Source organism: Lemur catta, chromosome 12 (assembly GCF_020740605.2).
Source record: "Lemur catta isolate mLemCat1 chromosome 12, mLemCat1.pri, whole genome shotgun sequence".
In the NCBI taxonomy this organism is placed as follows: Eukaryota; Metazoa; Chordata; class Mammalia; order Primates; family Lemuridae; genus Lemur; species Lemur catta.
In genome coordinates, this window is record NC_059139.1 from 9,644,574 (window position 1) to 9,660,060 (window position 15,487).

Genomic DNA, 15,487 nt, shown 5'->3' on the forward strand with positions numbered 1-15,487 from the left:
GGAGACACGGGCACAAGAGCACTGAGCGTGGAGACGACAAGAAGATGCGGGTGGAGGCAGCCAGGAGGCTCCCAAGGCCCAGGTGAAGGTGGTGTCAGCCTCGCCTGCATCGCACAGCCCCATGCCAGGTGCTGCAGCCCTTACCTCGGATCTGACATCTCATGGGGGACTGTGCTGTTTATCAACTTAAAATAACAACACTCGTGCCCTTTGCATTTCAACCCAGAATTAAGATTCTGAATCTGAGGCAGCCATCGGATATAGGTCAGATTATTTCCCGAGGGGACCGACTGTCTGAGTGGGAGGCAGGTGTGTGCTGGCCCCGGACCAGGTGCTGGGATTGAGTGATAAACAAGCCAGTCCCAGACTCTGTTCTGCCGGGGCTGACAGTCCTGGAAGAGGCAGGAGTGTTAATCAGAGGACGACGCTGCTGAGCGTCCACTGCAGAAAGCCACGGAGAGCCGTGGGAGGATGGGCGCTGCGAGGGGGTGAGCCCTGCGGGGCGCTGTGCCGTCCGAGCTGAGACCTGCAGCCTGCGCAGGGCGGGCAGGAGCTGGGGGAACCGAGGCAGGGCGCTTCCTCCTGGCCAGAGGGGGCTGTGCCTGCAAAGACCCCCATGGCGGGTGGGGGTCTGCCACACGGAGGCCCTGAAAGAAGGCCTGTGGCCGGTGCGCAGAGAGCAGGGGGCTGAGAGGACGGCACCCGGAGAGCCGCAGGGCCCCTGGGTCTTTAGCACCTTGGAGTCACGATCAGGATTTTGGCCTTTTATCAAGAACACCAGACAGTTCCTTTTAAAGCAGGTTTCAGCAGGGGGGAGGCGGCCAGAATTTCACTGGGAAAAGATCACCCTGACTGCAGGGGGGGCTGGGGGGGAGGCAGGGCAGAGGGGCAGGGCAGCGAGGCGGCTTCCCTAGCAGTGCAGGGAGGGGTGGGCAGCAGGGCTGGGCAGAGTGGGCAGACTGCAGAAATACCCAGGATTAACTTCTGAAAGGGTTGGGGATAAAGGGAGACTCTTCTTAGGTGGTTCCTGGCTTTCTGACGGGTGGTAGAGCCATTGGTGAGCTCAAAAATGAAACGCTTAGGCTGGGACCAGTGGCTCACGCCTATAATCCTAGCACTCTGGGAGGTCGACGCAGGATGATCGCTCGAGGTCAGGAGTTCGAGACCAGCCTGAGCAAGAGCGAGACCCCGTCTCTACTAAAAAATAGAAAGAAATGATTTGGACAGCTAAAAATATATATAGAAAAGATTAGCCGGGCATGGTGGTGCATGCCTGTAGTCCCAGCTACTCAGGAGGCTGAGGCAGGAGGATCGCTTGAACCCAGGAGTTTGAGGTTGCTGTGAGCTAGGCTGACGCCACGGCACTCTAGCCTGGGCAACAGAGTGAGACTCTGTCTAAAAAAAAAAAAAGAAACGCTTGACACAGAGGGTCATTCGGTCAGGCTTCAGGTGCCTTTGAAGGATCCGAGTGGAAACGTCACAGGGACGTTTGGGGAGCCTTGTCTGGGGCCCACAGGAGAGGGCTGGGCCACAGGTATTTATGTGGGGATCATGAATCGTGTCACAGACGGGATAAACGGAGGCCGAGTTAGATTCTTCAGGTACACAACACAGAGTGAGGAGAGGGAAGGGCTTTGGGAAACTTGAATGTGTACAAATCAGTAGAGGAGAGTGATGCTACACGCCGGGAGAAAAACTGGGACCGCAGTGGGGTGAGGGCCGGTGGGAAGGAGTAGTCCACAGAGTGAAGGAACCTAAAATTGCTCACTGGGGTTACTGGCGTGAAGGTCACTAGTAAGAACCATCTGGTGGAAGTCAGGCTCGAGTAGGGAACAGAGTAAAAGGGAAGTGAAAAGATGAAGACAGTGAGTGGAAACCACCCTTCCTAACAATTTGGTTATGACGCAATGAAGAGGGGGAGAGAACTGTAGGGAAAGAGGTTCGTGGGATCCACAGAAAGCTTGTTGCTGTTGTGTTAAGAGGGCAGATACCTGAGCTTGTTTACATGCCAAGAGAAATCAGGGGGGAAAGAAGGAATCACTGATAACTGATCAGTGGGTTCCTGAGAAGGTGGGACAGAGGGTGGCCCACAGGACGAAGGCCTCCTCTCCTAGGATGCAGGGAAAACGGAGATGATCCAAGGGTTCGAAGGTTTGGCGGCTGGAAGTTGAAGAATGTGGTTGCTTCAGTTTACCGTGTGAGGTGGGGAGAGACGCTCTGAAATAGTCCTTGCAGAGTCAGCAGAGGTGCGGGATAAGATTACGCATTTGTGGCTTGGTCGATTTGTCCCACTGTGTAACTTTTTGCAGAAGCCTTTGCTTCTGGGTGCAGGTGGAGAACGATGCATGACACGGGGTTGGTTCAGGATTGGGATTTTGTTGGATGGCTAAGATGAAAAGGCAGGGGATAAGGGAATTTACAGATTATGATCTCATCATCCTTGGGATGTCAACTGACCTCAAAAGGCAAAGGGCTAATGACAGCAGAGAGGTCAGAGGACGAGGGAACCCAGGGAGGGTAAACATCCTTGAGAGAATTCTCACTTGGATATTGAGCACACTAAGAAAGTCTAGATGGCCATGAAACAAAACAAAAACAGCAGTATTTTTTCCCAAATCCCTTGGCAATATGAATGACCAGAACATATAACTACTATAATAATGGTGGCACAGAAAAGCCGTTACACGTTTGAACCAAACCAAGAGCTTTTTTTGTACTATTGTGTGAAATCGATTAGCTTAGTAACATTTAAAAAAAAGAGAGAGAGAGCTGCCGTTGAAATTCAAGGCATTATAAATGATTTCCATTTCATCATTGATGATTACTTGTTATTTATGCCAAGGTGGTATTTCAAGGTGCTTTGCATAGGACCTATTTACTAATTACGGAATTAGGTAACTAACAAATGCTTCCAGGTAATGAGAGGAAACTTGGGAGTAAAAGACTTAAGAACAAAAAGAGAACTTAATTCCTCCAAACAAATTGTGGTAGGAACTCAAACAATAAGGTTTAAAATAACTATTGTGCCAGGAACAGCCTGAGGCCAGATGGCACCTGAACTGGCTTCCACACTCCTGCTAACCAGCCTGTTTGTTCTGCACTTGCCAGCCCGCCCTCAGCAGCCAGCAACTGGAATCGGGCTTAACACTGAGAAGGAAAATGTCTGTAGGTGTATTGGCAAAGTATTTCCAGATATATGCATTTTCCCCTCTGTCCTTGGATGCCTACTATATTTATTTTAGGCAAAGTTAAGGGTTTTCTTTCTTTTTTCTCTTGCCTTTAAAAAAACACACATCTAAAATGTGTGCTCACAAATGCTCACTGAATTGCTGATGCAACGTTTGAAATCAAAGGTACTTCCTTAATTTAAAATTAAGTGATTAATGTGAATAAGGAAGTTTAAGTTCTTCTCTCAGAGGATGCTGAAAGTAAGACTGGGACAAAATTCTCTAATAACTCTGCAAGAAAATTAATGGAAATATATCAAAGAATGATGTTAGCTAGTACTCAGGCACACATACACACACACACACACACACACACACACACACACACAGGGTGTTAGCAGAAATCAATTTAAATTACTTTTAATAGTGATCCACAGTGTAATTGTGATTAATTTGGAAGTTTAATTCTTGGTCTTTTGGGAGATACTAACAGTTCAGCAGTAGATTATTCCGAGATGGTGGCTGAAAGATGAAGGTGTACAATAGGGGCAAAATGCATGGCAATGTTTGCGGAACTGAACTGAGAATGTGGAAGGGAACTTAAAGATCATAGTCTAATCTCCTCTTCTGTGACGAAATCATTCTCCCAAGTCCCCGATTGTAGGAACTTAGTTTCATTTATAAATTTTAGGTATTAAATCTAATTTCCCACTAAAATTTTTCATGTGGTATCCCTGGTGGAAGAAGGGAGGAAGGACAGAGAGCCGGGCTGCACGCCAGACCCCGAGAATTGGACCCAACAGATTAGATGCAGGTCGTCTTCACAAACTACGTGGGAAGGTAACCGAACCAACTTCCTGGGTCTTTTTGAACATGGACAAATGACCTGTGAATAGCAGCCCTGCATGGCAGCAACATAAGAAACAAGGTTTAGGACTAATTCCCAAGAGTGCTCGCTCTAGAAGAGAGTGACAGATGGCATATTGCCAGGCCATGCAGAGGGCACCCAGCCAAGTGCACGGCAACCCTACGACCACCCAAAAATGGACAGGGTATGACTTTATAGTCATTTCATATGCACACTCTTTAAAAATAAAAGTCAAAACCTCAATACTAAATTTAAATTCATACAACCCTTATTCTTGCAAGAGTATACTTACTTCTGTTACAGGGAGCCCCCTTTTCTCATTCATTTAACAAACATTTATTGGCATCTACACTGATGTACGAGTGCTGCCCAAACCAGATGAATGGAGAGTGCACTGCCCAGTGAATGAACATAAAACATGCGTCGGTTACACACGCCAGAAGGGGACTCTGAGTAGGTCTGATTGACACACAGACCATATTTACCTGAGCTATGACGTCTGAGATTGAGGCACATCCCACCAGGAAACTGTACTTGTGTTTTAAGAGAATGCCAGCATGGGTCCATGCCTGCCAGAAAGAAAAGAATTTGGCATGAGATACACTTTCAGGATGACATTGTTTCTGGCTGTAGTGCTATACCAAGTATTCCTGAAATACACTTTATACCCCAAAAAAACCTTAGCACAGCAGAGGTTTGATAAGTTTTTGGTTGGTAAAATTACTGTAATTTGGTCTGGTGGCTAGTTTTTCCACATTAGATTTGTAAGTGGAATGACGACTGCACATATTTATTTAGTGCCAGCCATATGCGGGCTAGCACACCGCTAGGTTTGTGCGCCCGGCAGGACGCTGAGTGAGAACCAAGAATGGAGAAAACACGACCCCTCTCTTGGAGCCGTCTTAATCACAAAGCAGCTGCAGCCTCCTCAGATGAAGCGTGTTATAATGAGGGCTCTAATTTGGGTCTGAGTTATTATTAATACAGGCGTCACAGGTTCCCAGTGGCTAATTAGGGTTCTACTGCTTTCTTCTCTGATTTTGGGCTGGATCCGATCTGACACTTTGTGTCTTTGAGGGAAATTAAGAGGAAGGTCCTATGAGAGGAGCAGGCAATGAAGACCGCCCTGCCTCTGCCCCCGCCCTGGGACAGCAGGTTTGGGGAGGATTTCAACTTCACGGTAGGGTCTGTTTAAGGATCATCCTCCTTAAGGCCGATTTGGACTGACAGAAATAACATTCCACCGGAGCTGCATGCAATCAGACCAGTAGAATCTACTCCCTGGGTCTGTGTCTAGACTTTGTGCAGCAGCGGCTACTGCCCTCCCCAGCTCCCAGGTCCCCGGGTGCCAAATGTTAGAAGAAATGCAAACTGTAGACAACATTTGCAAATAGCAGCCTGCAGGCTCTCTGCCGTCTGACAGCCATCTGGACGACAATATCCTCTCTCCCACCGACACCTCAGGGCCCTGCTGCCAGGGGTGTGTGTGGGTCGGGAGAGGAGACGACCTGCTCTTTATAAATGTTCAGTATTTGGGTTTTTATTAGCACTCTCTTACTGTTTTATTAGGGTCTTTGGGGGAATTTATGGAAGAAACATGGAAGAGAAGGGTACCAATCACAAATGTTCTGGTGTTACACCGAGTTGTAGAAACTCTCTCACGGCAAATAAATACAGCCAAAGGGAAGTGGACTACTGGGTACTTAAGAGTCTGCGATTCACTTTTATTAACAGTCCCAAGTTGTTCCTGGAATTCTCTGTACAGTTGTAATTCTTCTAGGTGTTTAGATTCCCACCACGAACACAGATGGAGGACAGATACTAGCGCAGGATCGTGGACTCTTCGGGGATGTGAGAAAGGCCACTGCGTGCAGTTCTCCAGCTGACTGCCAAGCCCCGTGCTCCCACCACAGGGAGCGCGCACTGCGGGGAGCCGGTGCTGGGGATGACAGCCCCTTCGCTGCCGCCTTCTGCCTGAGTCAACAGTGTCACTCCAGAGTGTGTACATGCAGCAACAGGTAACAGAAGGAAAATCGGGGTCCCAGTGTGCAGATGGCCCAGTCCTCCCACCTACAGTGACGCCACAGCAATTAACCGGAACTTTCATTCACAGATCAGAGTTTAATATCGCAGGCTACCATGCAAACCAGTAGGCTATCAGGGATTCGATGACAACACGCCAATAATCTACAGGCAAACTGAGACTTCAGATAACACGGCAGACGATGAACCCCACATATTTTACTGTCCCTCATTCCTGCCAGGATTTGGGGCTGCTGCCTCACCTCAACGCGGACATCCATGTACCCCACACGTCAAATGTACATAAAACGTGGGGCGGGGGAGGTAAAAAACCACACAGACTAACACATTCTCGTTACCTCCCAAGGGACACTCAAAATGGAGCCCAAAGAAAGGGTTTACTTTCCAGCCTTGGACATTATTGGAATTTTTTTTTCTTTTTTGCTACGCCTCTTTTATATCTATAACACAGTTGGGGGGGAAAAAAAGCATTGTTTAAGAACTCTTCAGTATCATGACAAAGTATGTATGGAACTGAGCAGTCCTTAGCTAATGTAGTAATGCTAGTTATTAAAGTAATAAAACCTTGTCAGGGTCCACAAGAGATTCTCACTCTGCGACTCTGGGTGTTTATACCACTAAGTGGGAAGTTTATCAGAAAGCTATTCTGACCCTCTCATGCAGAGTACACCAGAAAAGAACTTTATATTTGAGTCAAGTTTGTCATACGGGCGCTCTTGCTGCCCACCAGAACTTGTAGCAAATACAGCACAATTGTCATAAAACAAATTGACAAGATGGACTGGTTAAAAGTCAACGGCCAACTGGAACCCTTGTGCCCTGCCAGTGGGGATGTAAAACGGTCGGTCCAGCTGCTATGAAAACCAGGATGCTAATTCCTCAAAAAATTAAAATTTCCCCTATGGTCCAGCAACTCTACCTCTGGGTATGTACCTGAAAAACTGAAAGCAGGGACTCAGGGAGATAATTGTACACCCATGTTCGTAGCAGCATTATTCACAATAGTCCAAAGGGGGAAGCCACGTAAGTGTCCGTCAATAGAAGAATAAATATGCAAAATGTGGCACATCCATACACTGGGAAATTATTCAGCCTTAAAAAGGAAGGAAATTCTGGCACATGCTACAACATGGACGAACCCGGAGGATTATGCCAAGTGAAATATGCCAGTCACAAAAGGACAAATACTATATGACTCCACTTGTATGAGGTAGTCAAACTCATAGAGTCAGAAAGGAGACTGGGGGTTGCCAGCAGGTGTGGGGGGAGTGTAGGGAGATACTGTTTAGAGGATATACAGTCTCAGTGCTGCAAGATGAAATGAGTTCTGAAGATTGATTACACAACAGTGTGAATGGACTTCATGCCATTGAACTGTAAACAGAAAAATGGTCAATTTTGTGTTCTGTATACTTTACCATTGTTGAAAAAAAAAAAAAACAAGAAGCCAACAATCCTTCCTACTCACCATGGCATCCATGAAAGGGAAGGCAGCAAGATACAGGAAGGCCCTTCGGGTCTTGTTGCCCACTGACTCATCCACATGGTGCAGTTTATTGATGATGTAGTAGCCTAAGTCACTGTAAGCTGCAAAGGGCCAGAAAACATACATGGAAATATTTACAAAAAGATATCTTTATATGCTTTTTATTTCAAAAGCTTAAAAACAATTTTAAATGTAACATTTGTTATAGAAAAATTAGGAAATTTAGATAAGCAAATAGAAGAAAATCATCTCCAATCTCATCCCTCTACACAGAGGGGTCCCAGCTAACACTCTAGGTTCTAATCACCAAGTTCTTTTGTGGTGTGTGTTTTAACCTACAAATGAGATCGTGTTATATATACACTTTTTTGTAAACCATGAAAATCTTTCCATGATGTGCCTCTACATTTTAATTCATTGAATCCCTTTTTGTAAGTAGATTGATCAACTTACTCAATCTCCTCTTCTTGCATATTTAAGTCATTTCCATCATTTTGATATATAAAAATGCTTGGATAGGCTTGAAGCTACATGTTTACACATATTCTTAATTGTTTACTAAGAGAAAATTTCTAGATGTTAATATGCCTTTTCAACAAAAATTCTGAAGCTTACTTTTCCACACTTGCCAGTCCTTTTATTTTATTTCTGGGGAGGAGAGTAGCAACGTCGGGTATAGTCCTGCACAGTAGAAAATAACAACCAGGAGGTGCTTTTGAAGTCCTTCCAACATCAGGATTTGTTACCAGTGTGTGTCTGGAACGTGGCAGGTACTCGGGCAGTAGGGGCTGAACGAGTGCATCCGTGCCCAACAGGGGTAAGGGAACACAGAGAAAGGTCGTTCTGATGCACAGCTGGGCATCCTGACAGGTGTTATTAGCAAAGGTTAAATGAAATATTGAGCTGTTTTCTACCTTCTTGATATAGGTTTAGATTATATATTAAAATAATAATTTTAGTGTTTGACAAGTGCTCTAACAGTAGGTGTTCCTGCTGCTTTTATTCTCTTCTAACTATGGATATCAATGTACTTAACTACAGAAGCTGTTTTGAAATCAGAAAGGAGCTAGAGGACAGAAGGAGTCTCACTTTAAGTCAGCCATCCCCAACCTTGTTGGCACCAGGGACCGGTTTTATGTAAGATAATTTTTCCATGGACCCAGGGCTGGCGGGGAGGCGGAGCTCAGGAGCTGATGCGAGCAATGGGGAGCGGCTGTAAATGCAGATGAAGCTTCACTCTCTCCTACTGCTCACCTCCTGCTGTGTGGCCCAGTGCTGGTTCCTAAGTTTCATGGGAGATAGTTTTTCCACGGATGGTGGGGGGTGATGGCGAGGGGGGAGGCTGAGCTCACTCAGGCGGTGATGCCTGGCCCGGTTCCTAACAGTCCATGGACTGGTCCGGGTCACAGCCCAGGGGTGTGGGGATGGCAGCTTTATGAGGAATAATGAGAATCCTTCCAACATTGCAAAGTTTGGACACAACTTATTACTGTATTAACTGGTAAAAAGAAATAACCCTCCGTCCTTTTGTCAGGAAGCGTCTTGAATTACAGGAATTTTGGATCAGGTGAGGTCTTGGGGATGACAGCCAGGATACCGAAAAGCACAAACGGGAATCGTGGCGGGGGTGGAGGTGCACGTGAGTGAGTTCCAGGGGTAGGAGCTGGGATGGCTCATTTCCAGAGAGCAAGGTGGGGTGGGGTGGGGTGAGGCAAGTGCAGGAGGAAAGCTCACATTCCTCCCAGGAGGGACAAAGGTGAGCAACCCAAAGCCCAGGTGCCAGGTGAGTAAAGGTGCCGGGTGTGGAGGTGGCAGGGTCAGAGCCAATGAAGCAGCAAGAAAAGGGATCCAGGAGAGAAGGTGTCCCGTGGCAGAGAGGCAGAGACCTGGAAGGATGGGCTTAGTTATGGCGGGGGACATGGAAGGAGGGAGGCAGCTGTGATGTCCCTGCCGTTGGGATCAGAAGCCCTACGGAGACGAAAAGAGGATTAGAGGAGACCTCACTTGACCTGGGAAGGCAGGGAGGGAGGGCTCCAGTCTGATTTTGCAGCGAGGTAAGAACTGCATTCAGACATGAGCTAAGCTGGCTGACACACAAAGCCAAAGGGAAGACGTTGCTTAATCATACAAATGGTCTACTTGGGGTGCCGAACCGTGGAAATTTTGTCTCAAAGTTTATTGTTGCTGCTGCTGTTTATTTGCACTTTGTTTTCATCCGGTCAACAAATGTTCACTGTGCAGGGAGGTACAAGGAGACAGTGTCGACCCTGCCCATGCTGCCCCCCCCCCCGACACCCCAGCTGAGGCCACTGGCAATGACAAAGGCAGCCACACGGGTGAGCAGAGCAATGCAATGCCAAGGGCAAGAGCACGGGGCTGGCTATGAATAGCTCATGAGCTAAAATCCCCGGGTAAAGGTTATAGTCCAGATAAAACACCAGCTGCGTGGACTTAACTGCAGTGGCTGGAGCTGGGATGATGGAATTGGGGAAAGACTGAGATCTAGAAGGATGGTGTTATAAACTGAACTATGACCCCTCAAAACTCAGACATTGGATGTGACCCAGCTGGCAATAAGGTCACTGCAGATATAATAATAGATAGGTAACATGAGGTCACATGGGAGTCAGGTAGGCTCCCATTCCAATATGATTGATATCCTTATAAACGAAGAGATTCAGAGGTCGATGCACACAGGGAGAACTCCCCGCAAAGAGGAAGGCAGAGAGCGGAGTGATGCCTCTACGTGCCAAGGAATGCCCAAGATTCCCAAGCAAACCACCAGAAGCTGTGGCGAGGCATGGGACAGGTTCTGTCACAGCATCTGAGGGGACCAACCCTGCCACCATGCTGATCTTGCACCTCTAGCCTCCAGAACTGGGAGACTATCAATTTCTGCTGCTGAAGCCACCCAGCTTGTGGTACTTTGTTAGGGAAAACAGAAAGGCAGCTTCTGAGAAAGGGAGAGAGAATTATTTCATGTTAAACTCTGGGGTCGCGGCAAGAACAGATGGACCATGTGAGTTTGCACAGTTAGAGCAGAGCATGCAGTGTGCCTATAGTGCCTGGAAATACAGAGATCAATGTAAGGCAGGTTCTCCAGCCTGAGGAAGGACAGAAACTTTATGTGAGGAAGGGGAGCCCCTTTTAATTATCAGGCCCAGAAAGGCAGTGCAGTGTGACAGCGTGTGACAGCAGTCACATCCCACTACCCACATTGAGCTACATAATTACCTCTTGAAGCCACTTGCTACATGGCTCTAGACTGACACCAGGTAGCCATCAAGTGCCCTGTGCTGGACACCACAACTCAAACCCTACAGTTCGGCAGTGCGTGGCCAGTCACCAAGCAATGCTATTTCTGTAAACCAGCGAGAATTCCTGCGGAACAACTTTGTGTCATCCCACTCCTTGTCTGCTTTTTCCTTTAAAATCCTGCTTATAACAAAGGCTGAACGGAGCACTCCCCAAAGCAACTTGGAAGTGTGTCCTCGGCAGCTGTCCTCAGTCCTCAATTTTGGCCCAAATAAACTTTTTTTTCCCAGAGACAGGGTCTTGCTGTGTCACTTGGGCTGAAGTCTGAAGTGCAGTGCTGTGATCACAGCTCACTGCATCCTTGAATTCCTGGGCTCAAGTGATCCTCCTGCCTTAGCCTCCCCAGGAACTGGGATTGCAGGTGTGAGCTGGGATTACAGGTGTGAACACCCGGCCCTAAACTCTTTATATAAATTTTGCCTCAATTCCTCTCTTTAGGTTTACAACCCCCTGTAACTTTAGTTACTTATTTGACTATTTTAACAAAACCATCAAAGACAGTGCCTTTATACAGGGTAAGTGGAATAAACATGGACCGTTTAACAGGTTCTGAAGGACGGCCGGGGTTCTCAGTCCTGTCTCCCTGGGATGAACCCGGCCCCGCTTTCTGACTCTGCCCGCTTGGGTCCCCACCCCGAGCCTTTTTCAGCATGCAGGGCTCCTTCTGGCCCCGAGTTCCAAAGTACTTCGGGACCTCTGGGGTCCCAGCTGCTTTTGCATTTTTTTTTTTTTAAACTTCTTTTCATTTTAATCTCTTCCTCTTTCAGCTGCTAGAGGAGAAATTTGGAGGCCAGAGGGAAGAAGTTTTTTCTCCCAGATGTTCTTCCCTCCTTTCGCTCCTCCCCTACATGGTAGAAGAAGAGTCTGATTATAACTACAGAGGTTTTTTCCACCCTGGGTGCCGTAGGTATAAAATCCCAGCAATGGTTTTCACCTACCCTCTCCCACCTTCCATCCCTCCCTCCCGTGCCCCTGAGCTATTTCTAGCTAAAGCTGTTGGGGGCAGGGTGATTTGTTTAAAGCGCTTTGCATAGAGTTCATAATTACCAGGCTAGCTGCCTTAGCAACATTTAGTAACCTTCGACTTCTATAAACCCTTCTATAAACTGCCTTACCAAGATTGCTGTGAAACAGCTTATGTTCCTTGCAAAGAGAGAATGCTATATTAAAAGAAAATTAAACAAGGCTTTTGAACAGATGTAAACAGATTTTATGACGCTGTGAAAGCAAGAAGGCACAGACTTGACCAGTTCACAGGTGGCAGCTTTGAGTCTGCCTAACACAGGGAAACAGAAAGGGCCCTTCACGTCCGAGGCTCCCTGGACCTCAGCCCAGATGACGGGTACTTTCTGGAAGGAGTGGTTCTCAAACCTGGTCATCCAGTAGCTATTAGCACTTGTTGCAAACCATGAAATGTTAATATTAATTAAAACAGGTCTAGGCCGTGGTGGCTCACGCCTGTAATCCTAGCACTCTGGGAGGCCGAGGCGGACGGATAATTTGAGCTCACAAGTTCGAGACCAGCCTGAGCAAGATGAGACCCCATCTCTACTAAAAATAGAAAGAAACTAGCTGGACAACTAAAAATATATAGAAAAATTAGCCAAGCATGGTGGCACACGCCTGTAGTCCCAGCTACTCGGGAGGCTGAGGCAGGAGGATCGCTTGAGCCCAGGAGTTTGAGGTTGCTGTGAGCTAGGCTGATGCCACTGCACTCTAGGCCGGGCAACAGAGTGAGACTCTGTCTCAAAAACAAAAAATAAATAAATAAACAAGTCTATATGCATGTATTTTTCTATATCCAAGAGGCAAATTTGAGAACTCTTGTTGTAATTCAAATTCTCTAGTTCTCAATGCTTGAAAGTCTCACAGGTCCTATGTGTTGACCCACGGTATCCTGCTTACAAGGCTTTTCATGGGAGCAGGCAACTTCGCCCCTGTGCTTCTAGTGTATTCTTTCCAAAGTGTGTGTGTTTACAAGGCTCACAGGCCATATTTAAATCATGTCGACAAATATGTGTTGAATGACCTGTATCGGTAAATTATTAGTAAATGCCGAAAAGCATGAAGTGTTGAACTTCATCCAGACTGGGAGAAAAATATCTAAGAGAAGACACTTTAGATAGCTATAACACAATGCTAATTTAGAGCACAGGGTCTAATTCTTGACTCCATTCTCTATCCAAGGTAAGGAAAAATTAGAAAGGGTTGTGCTGAAATGCAACTCATCCTTTAAGAGACAGTTAAGAAATGACACAGTCCCATAGTCCCCAACCTTTTTGGCAACAGGGACCGTTTTCATGGAAGACAATTTTTCCACACACCAGGGAAGGTGGGCAGATGGTTTCGGGATGATTCTAGAGCATTACATTTACTGTGCACTTTACTTCTATTATTATTACAGTGTAATATATAATATTTATATAACTCACCATAGGTTGGGGACCCCTGACCCAATCCCCAAGGCCTATCCCAATGCCCCCCAAAAGATTCTCTGCCTACTGTATGCTCTCACATATCCTTATACAAATGCCACTGAAAAATTATTAATTAGAAGAACTTGATAAAAAGAAATAAATTAAGGTGATGGGGAACTAGCACCTAAAGAAATGTTTAAGGCAATTAAACTAGTTTTCCTTAACAAAAGAATAGAGAGAAATTCAATGTAAGCCTAGATTTCTCTGGCTCACGTTCCCAATCCGTGAATCAAGCATGGTGATTCTGCCATATGTGTGTCTGCGCTCACTCTAGGCCCCACCCAGGAGCTGCACACGCAGGGAATATATGCTCATTTCAATATCAGCCCAAGCAAATATACTTAGGAAGACTGCTTGATATCATATTAACACAATGGCTTCTCACGTCAAATATCTCTGGAGTATTTGCTTTTTTGCCTTATCTATGTCAATATTCCCCTTCCACAAAGCATAGTTACCCAAGAGCTGATTGTTAACAGCTGAGATGTAAGTAGCTGTTTTCAGCATCACTAGTAAGTGTCTGATGTAGGTGACACATAAAGTGGAGACTGACACTGGGAGGGAAATGTGCGATGATGTAGGAAAGTGGTGGTAAGAATAGGTGGGGAAGGGACAGAGAGCACCGTCCCATCACAGAGCTTGTGGTCAAGATGATGGGAAACAGGGCCGGCGAGATCTGGGAACAGAGGAGCGTACAGGACTACTAAAAAAGGAAGGAGGCAGGAAGATGAGCGGAGATGCATGATGCAGCAGATGGCAGAAAGCAAGGCAGCGATCAGAGAGTTGGGCAGAAAACGGAAGGGCGGCCAACACACCAGAAAAGGGCAAACCATTCAAATCTGAATTGGAAGTGTTCGAAAGAAACTGATAAGTGCTTTCCTAGCAATTGTGGAAAACATTTGTTTGGTGGAAGAAAAAATGCTATAACTATAAAAATATCAACAGCGACAAAATGATTAAATATATCTGTGACATAGAACCATTTTGGTTTAAATTTAAAATTTTATGATTCTATTTTAAAATTGAAAAACTTAGATTTGGTTGGAAAATGACATTGATTTATTTCAATGACCACATTTTCCTCCTTACAATTTCAATAAGACAGTACGTTCAGCTTTTCTCTTCCATAATTATTGACGGCCGGTAACTAGCTGTTAGTCCTAAAGTCTCACTCAACCACGGCTGAACAGGGAATGCGAGTTTTATTTAGAAGACCAAGTAAAAAGACCAGTAGCAAAAGGGAACTCATTTACCTATTTAGAAATGCTCCTTATTTAAAAAATATGTGGCATTTTTTCCAAACACTTTACATATAATACCATCTTTTAAATCGGCCCAGATCAAATCTAGCTGCAGAAATTTTCCTCAAAAACAGGTACACATGCAAACACTCAGTCCACGGTTAGCCTTCAGGGCATAAATTGCAAGAACAAAAGGCATCTCCTCTTCATCTCACACCCTGAAGCTCTGAGCACAAATTAAATGATCAGTATTAACACTTTGGCTGAATATTTGGCCCATCGGTAGACATGCTCTCTTCCACACTGTTCTGAGTACAAAATTCAATGCCACACTAAAAAGGAAAACCACAAACGCCTTACCTTCTTTATTTTTAGATTTGCAGTTATGTGAGTAAACATTAGCTGCACGAGAATACACCGTAAATGGTTTGCGTTAATTGTCTCGGTCATTTACTCTTGACACTCAAACTTCTCCTATAACCAGCAACAATCTTAAGGTACACAATGGGTTTATGAAGTGTCATTCACAGTGCTTTATGCAACTGGCTTCAGTAGATGTGCCATTCAATGTTTATGCCAGGAAAGCAAGGCTGTTTAAAGCCAAGAAGTTCTGAAATCGTGCCCTCAAGGTTTTATTAGTATTACCACCAAGATGGCAGCGGAAGCAGAATTCCAGCCGTGAAGCAGAGTGCTTTTCCAAGATCTCGGTTAAACTGTAGACCAGTTACTTTATGTAGGAGATACTTTCTTGTTGTTCCATGAAAAGAATGTCATGCCAAGAGTATCTAGTCTTGTCTTTGAATAAAATACAATGAGGCCCTAGAACAATTACTTTAATAAATGAAACAAACTGTTTGTTTCACTGCTGATGAGCATTAATTCTAAATGAT

At 45.7% G+C, this 15,487-nt stretch overlaps 1 protein-coding gene across 2 annotated transcripts in view; it reads right to left on the reverse strand.

Annotated features, from left to right (window-relative positions):
- Window positions 1-15,487, reverse strand: part of ANKH (ANKH inorganic pyrophosphate transport regulator) — a 133,202-nt gene that overhangs the window by 37,989 nt on the left and 79,726 nt on the right. For both annotated transcript variants that reach the window (XM_045566389.1, XM_045566388.1), the window contains exons 3-4: window positions 7,547-7,665; window positions 4,521-4,604 (exon numbers count right to left, since the gene is read on the reverse strand). In XM_045566389.1, coding sequence (XP_045422345.1) covers window positions 4,521-4,604; window positions 7,547-7,665 — 203 coding nt within the window. The remainder of the gene's footprint in view (window positions 1-4,520; window positions 4,605-7,546; window positions 7,666-15,487) is intronic.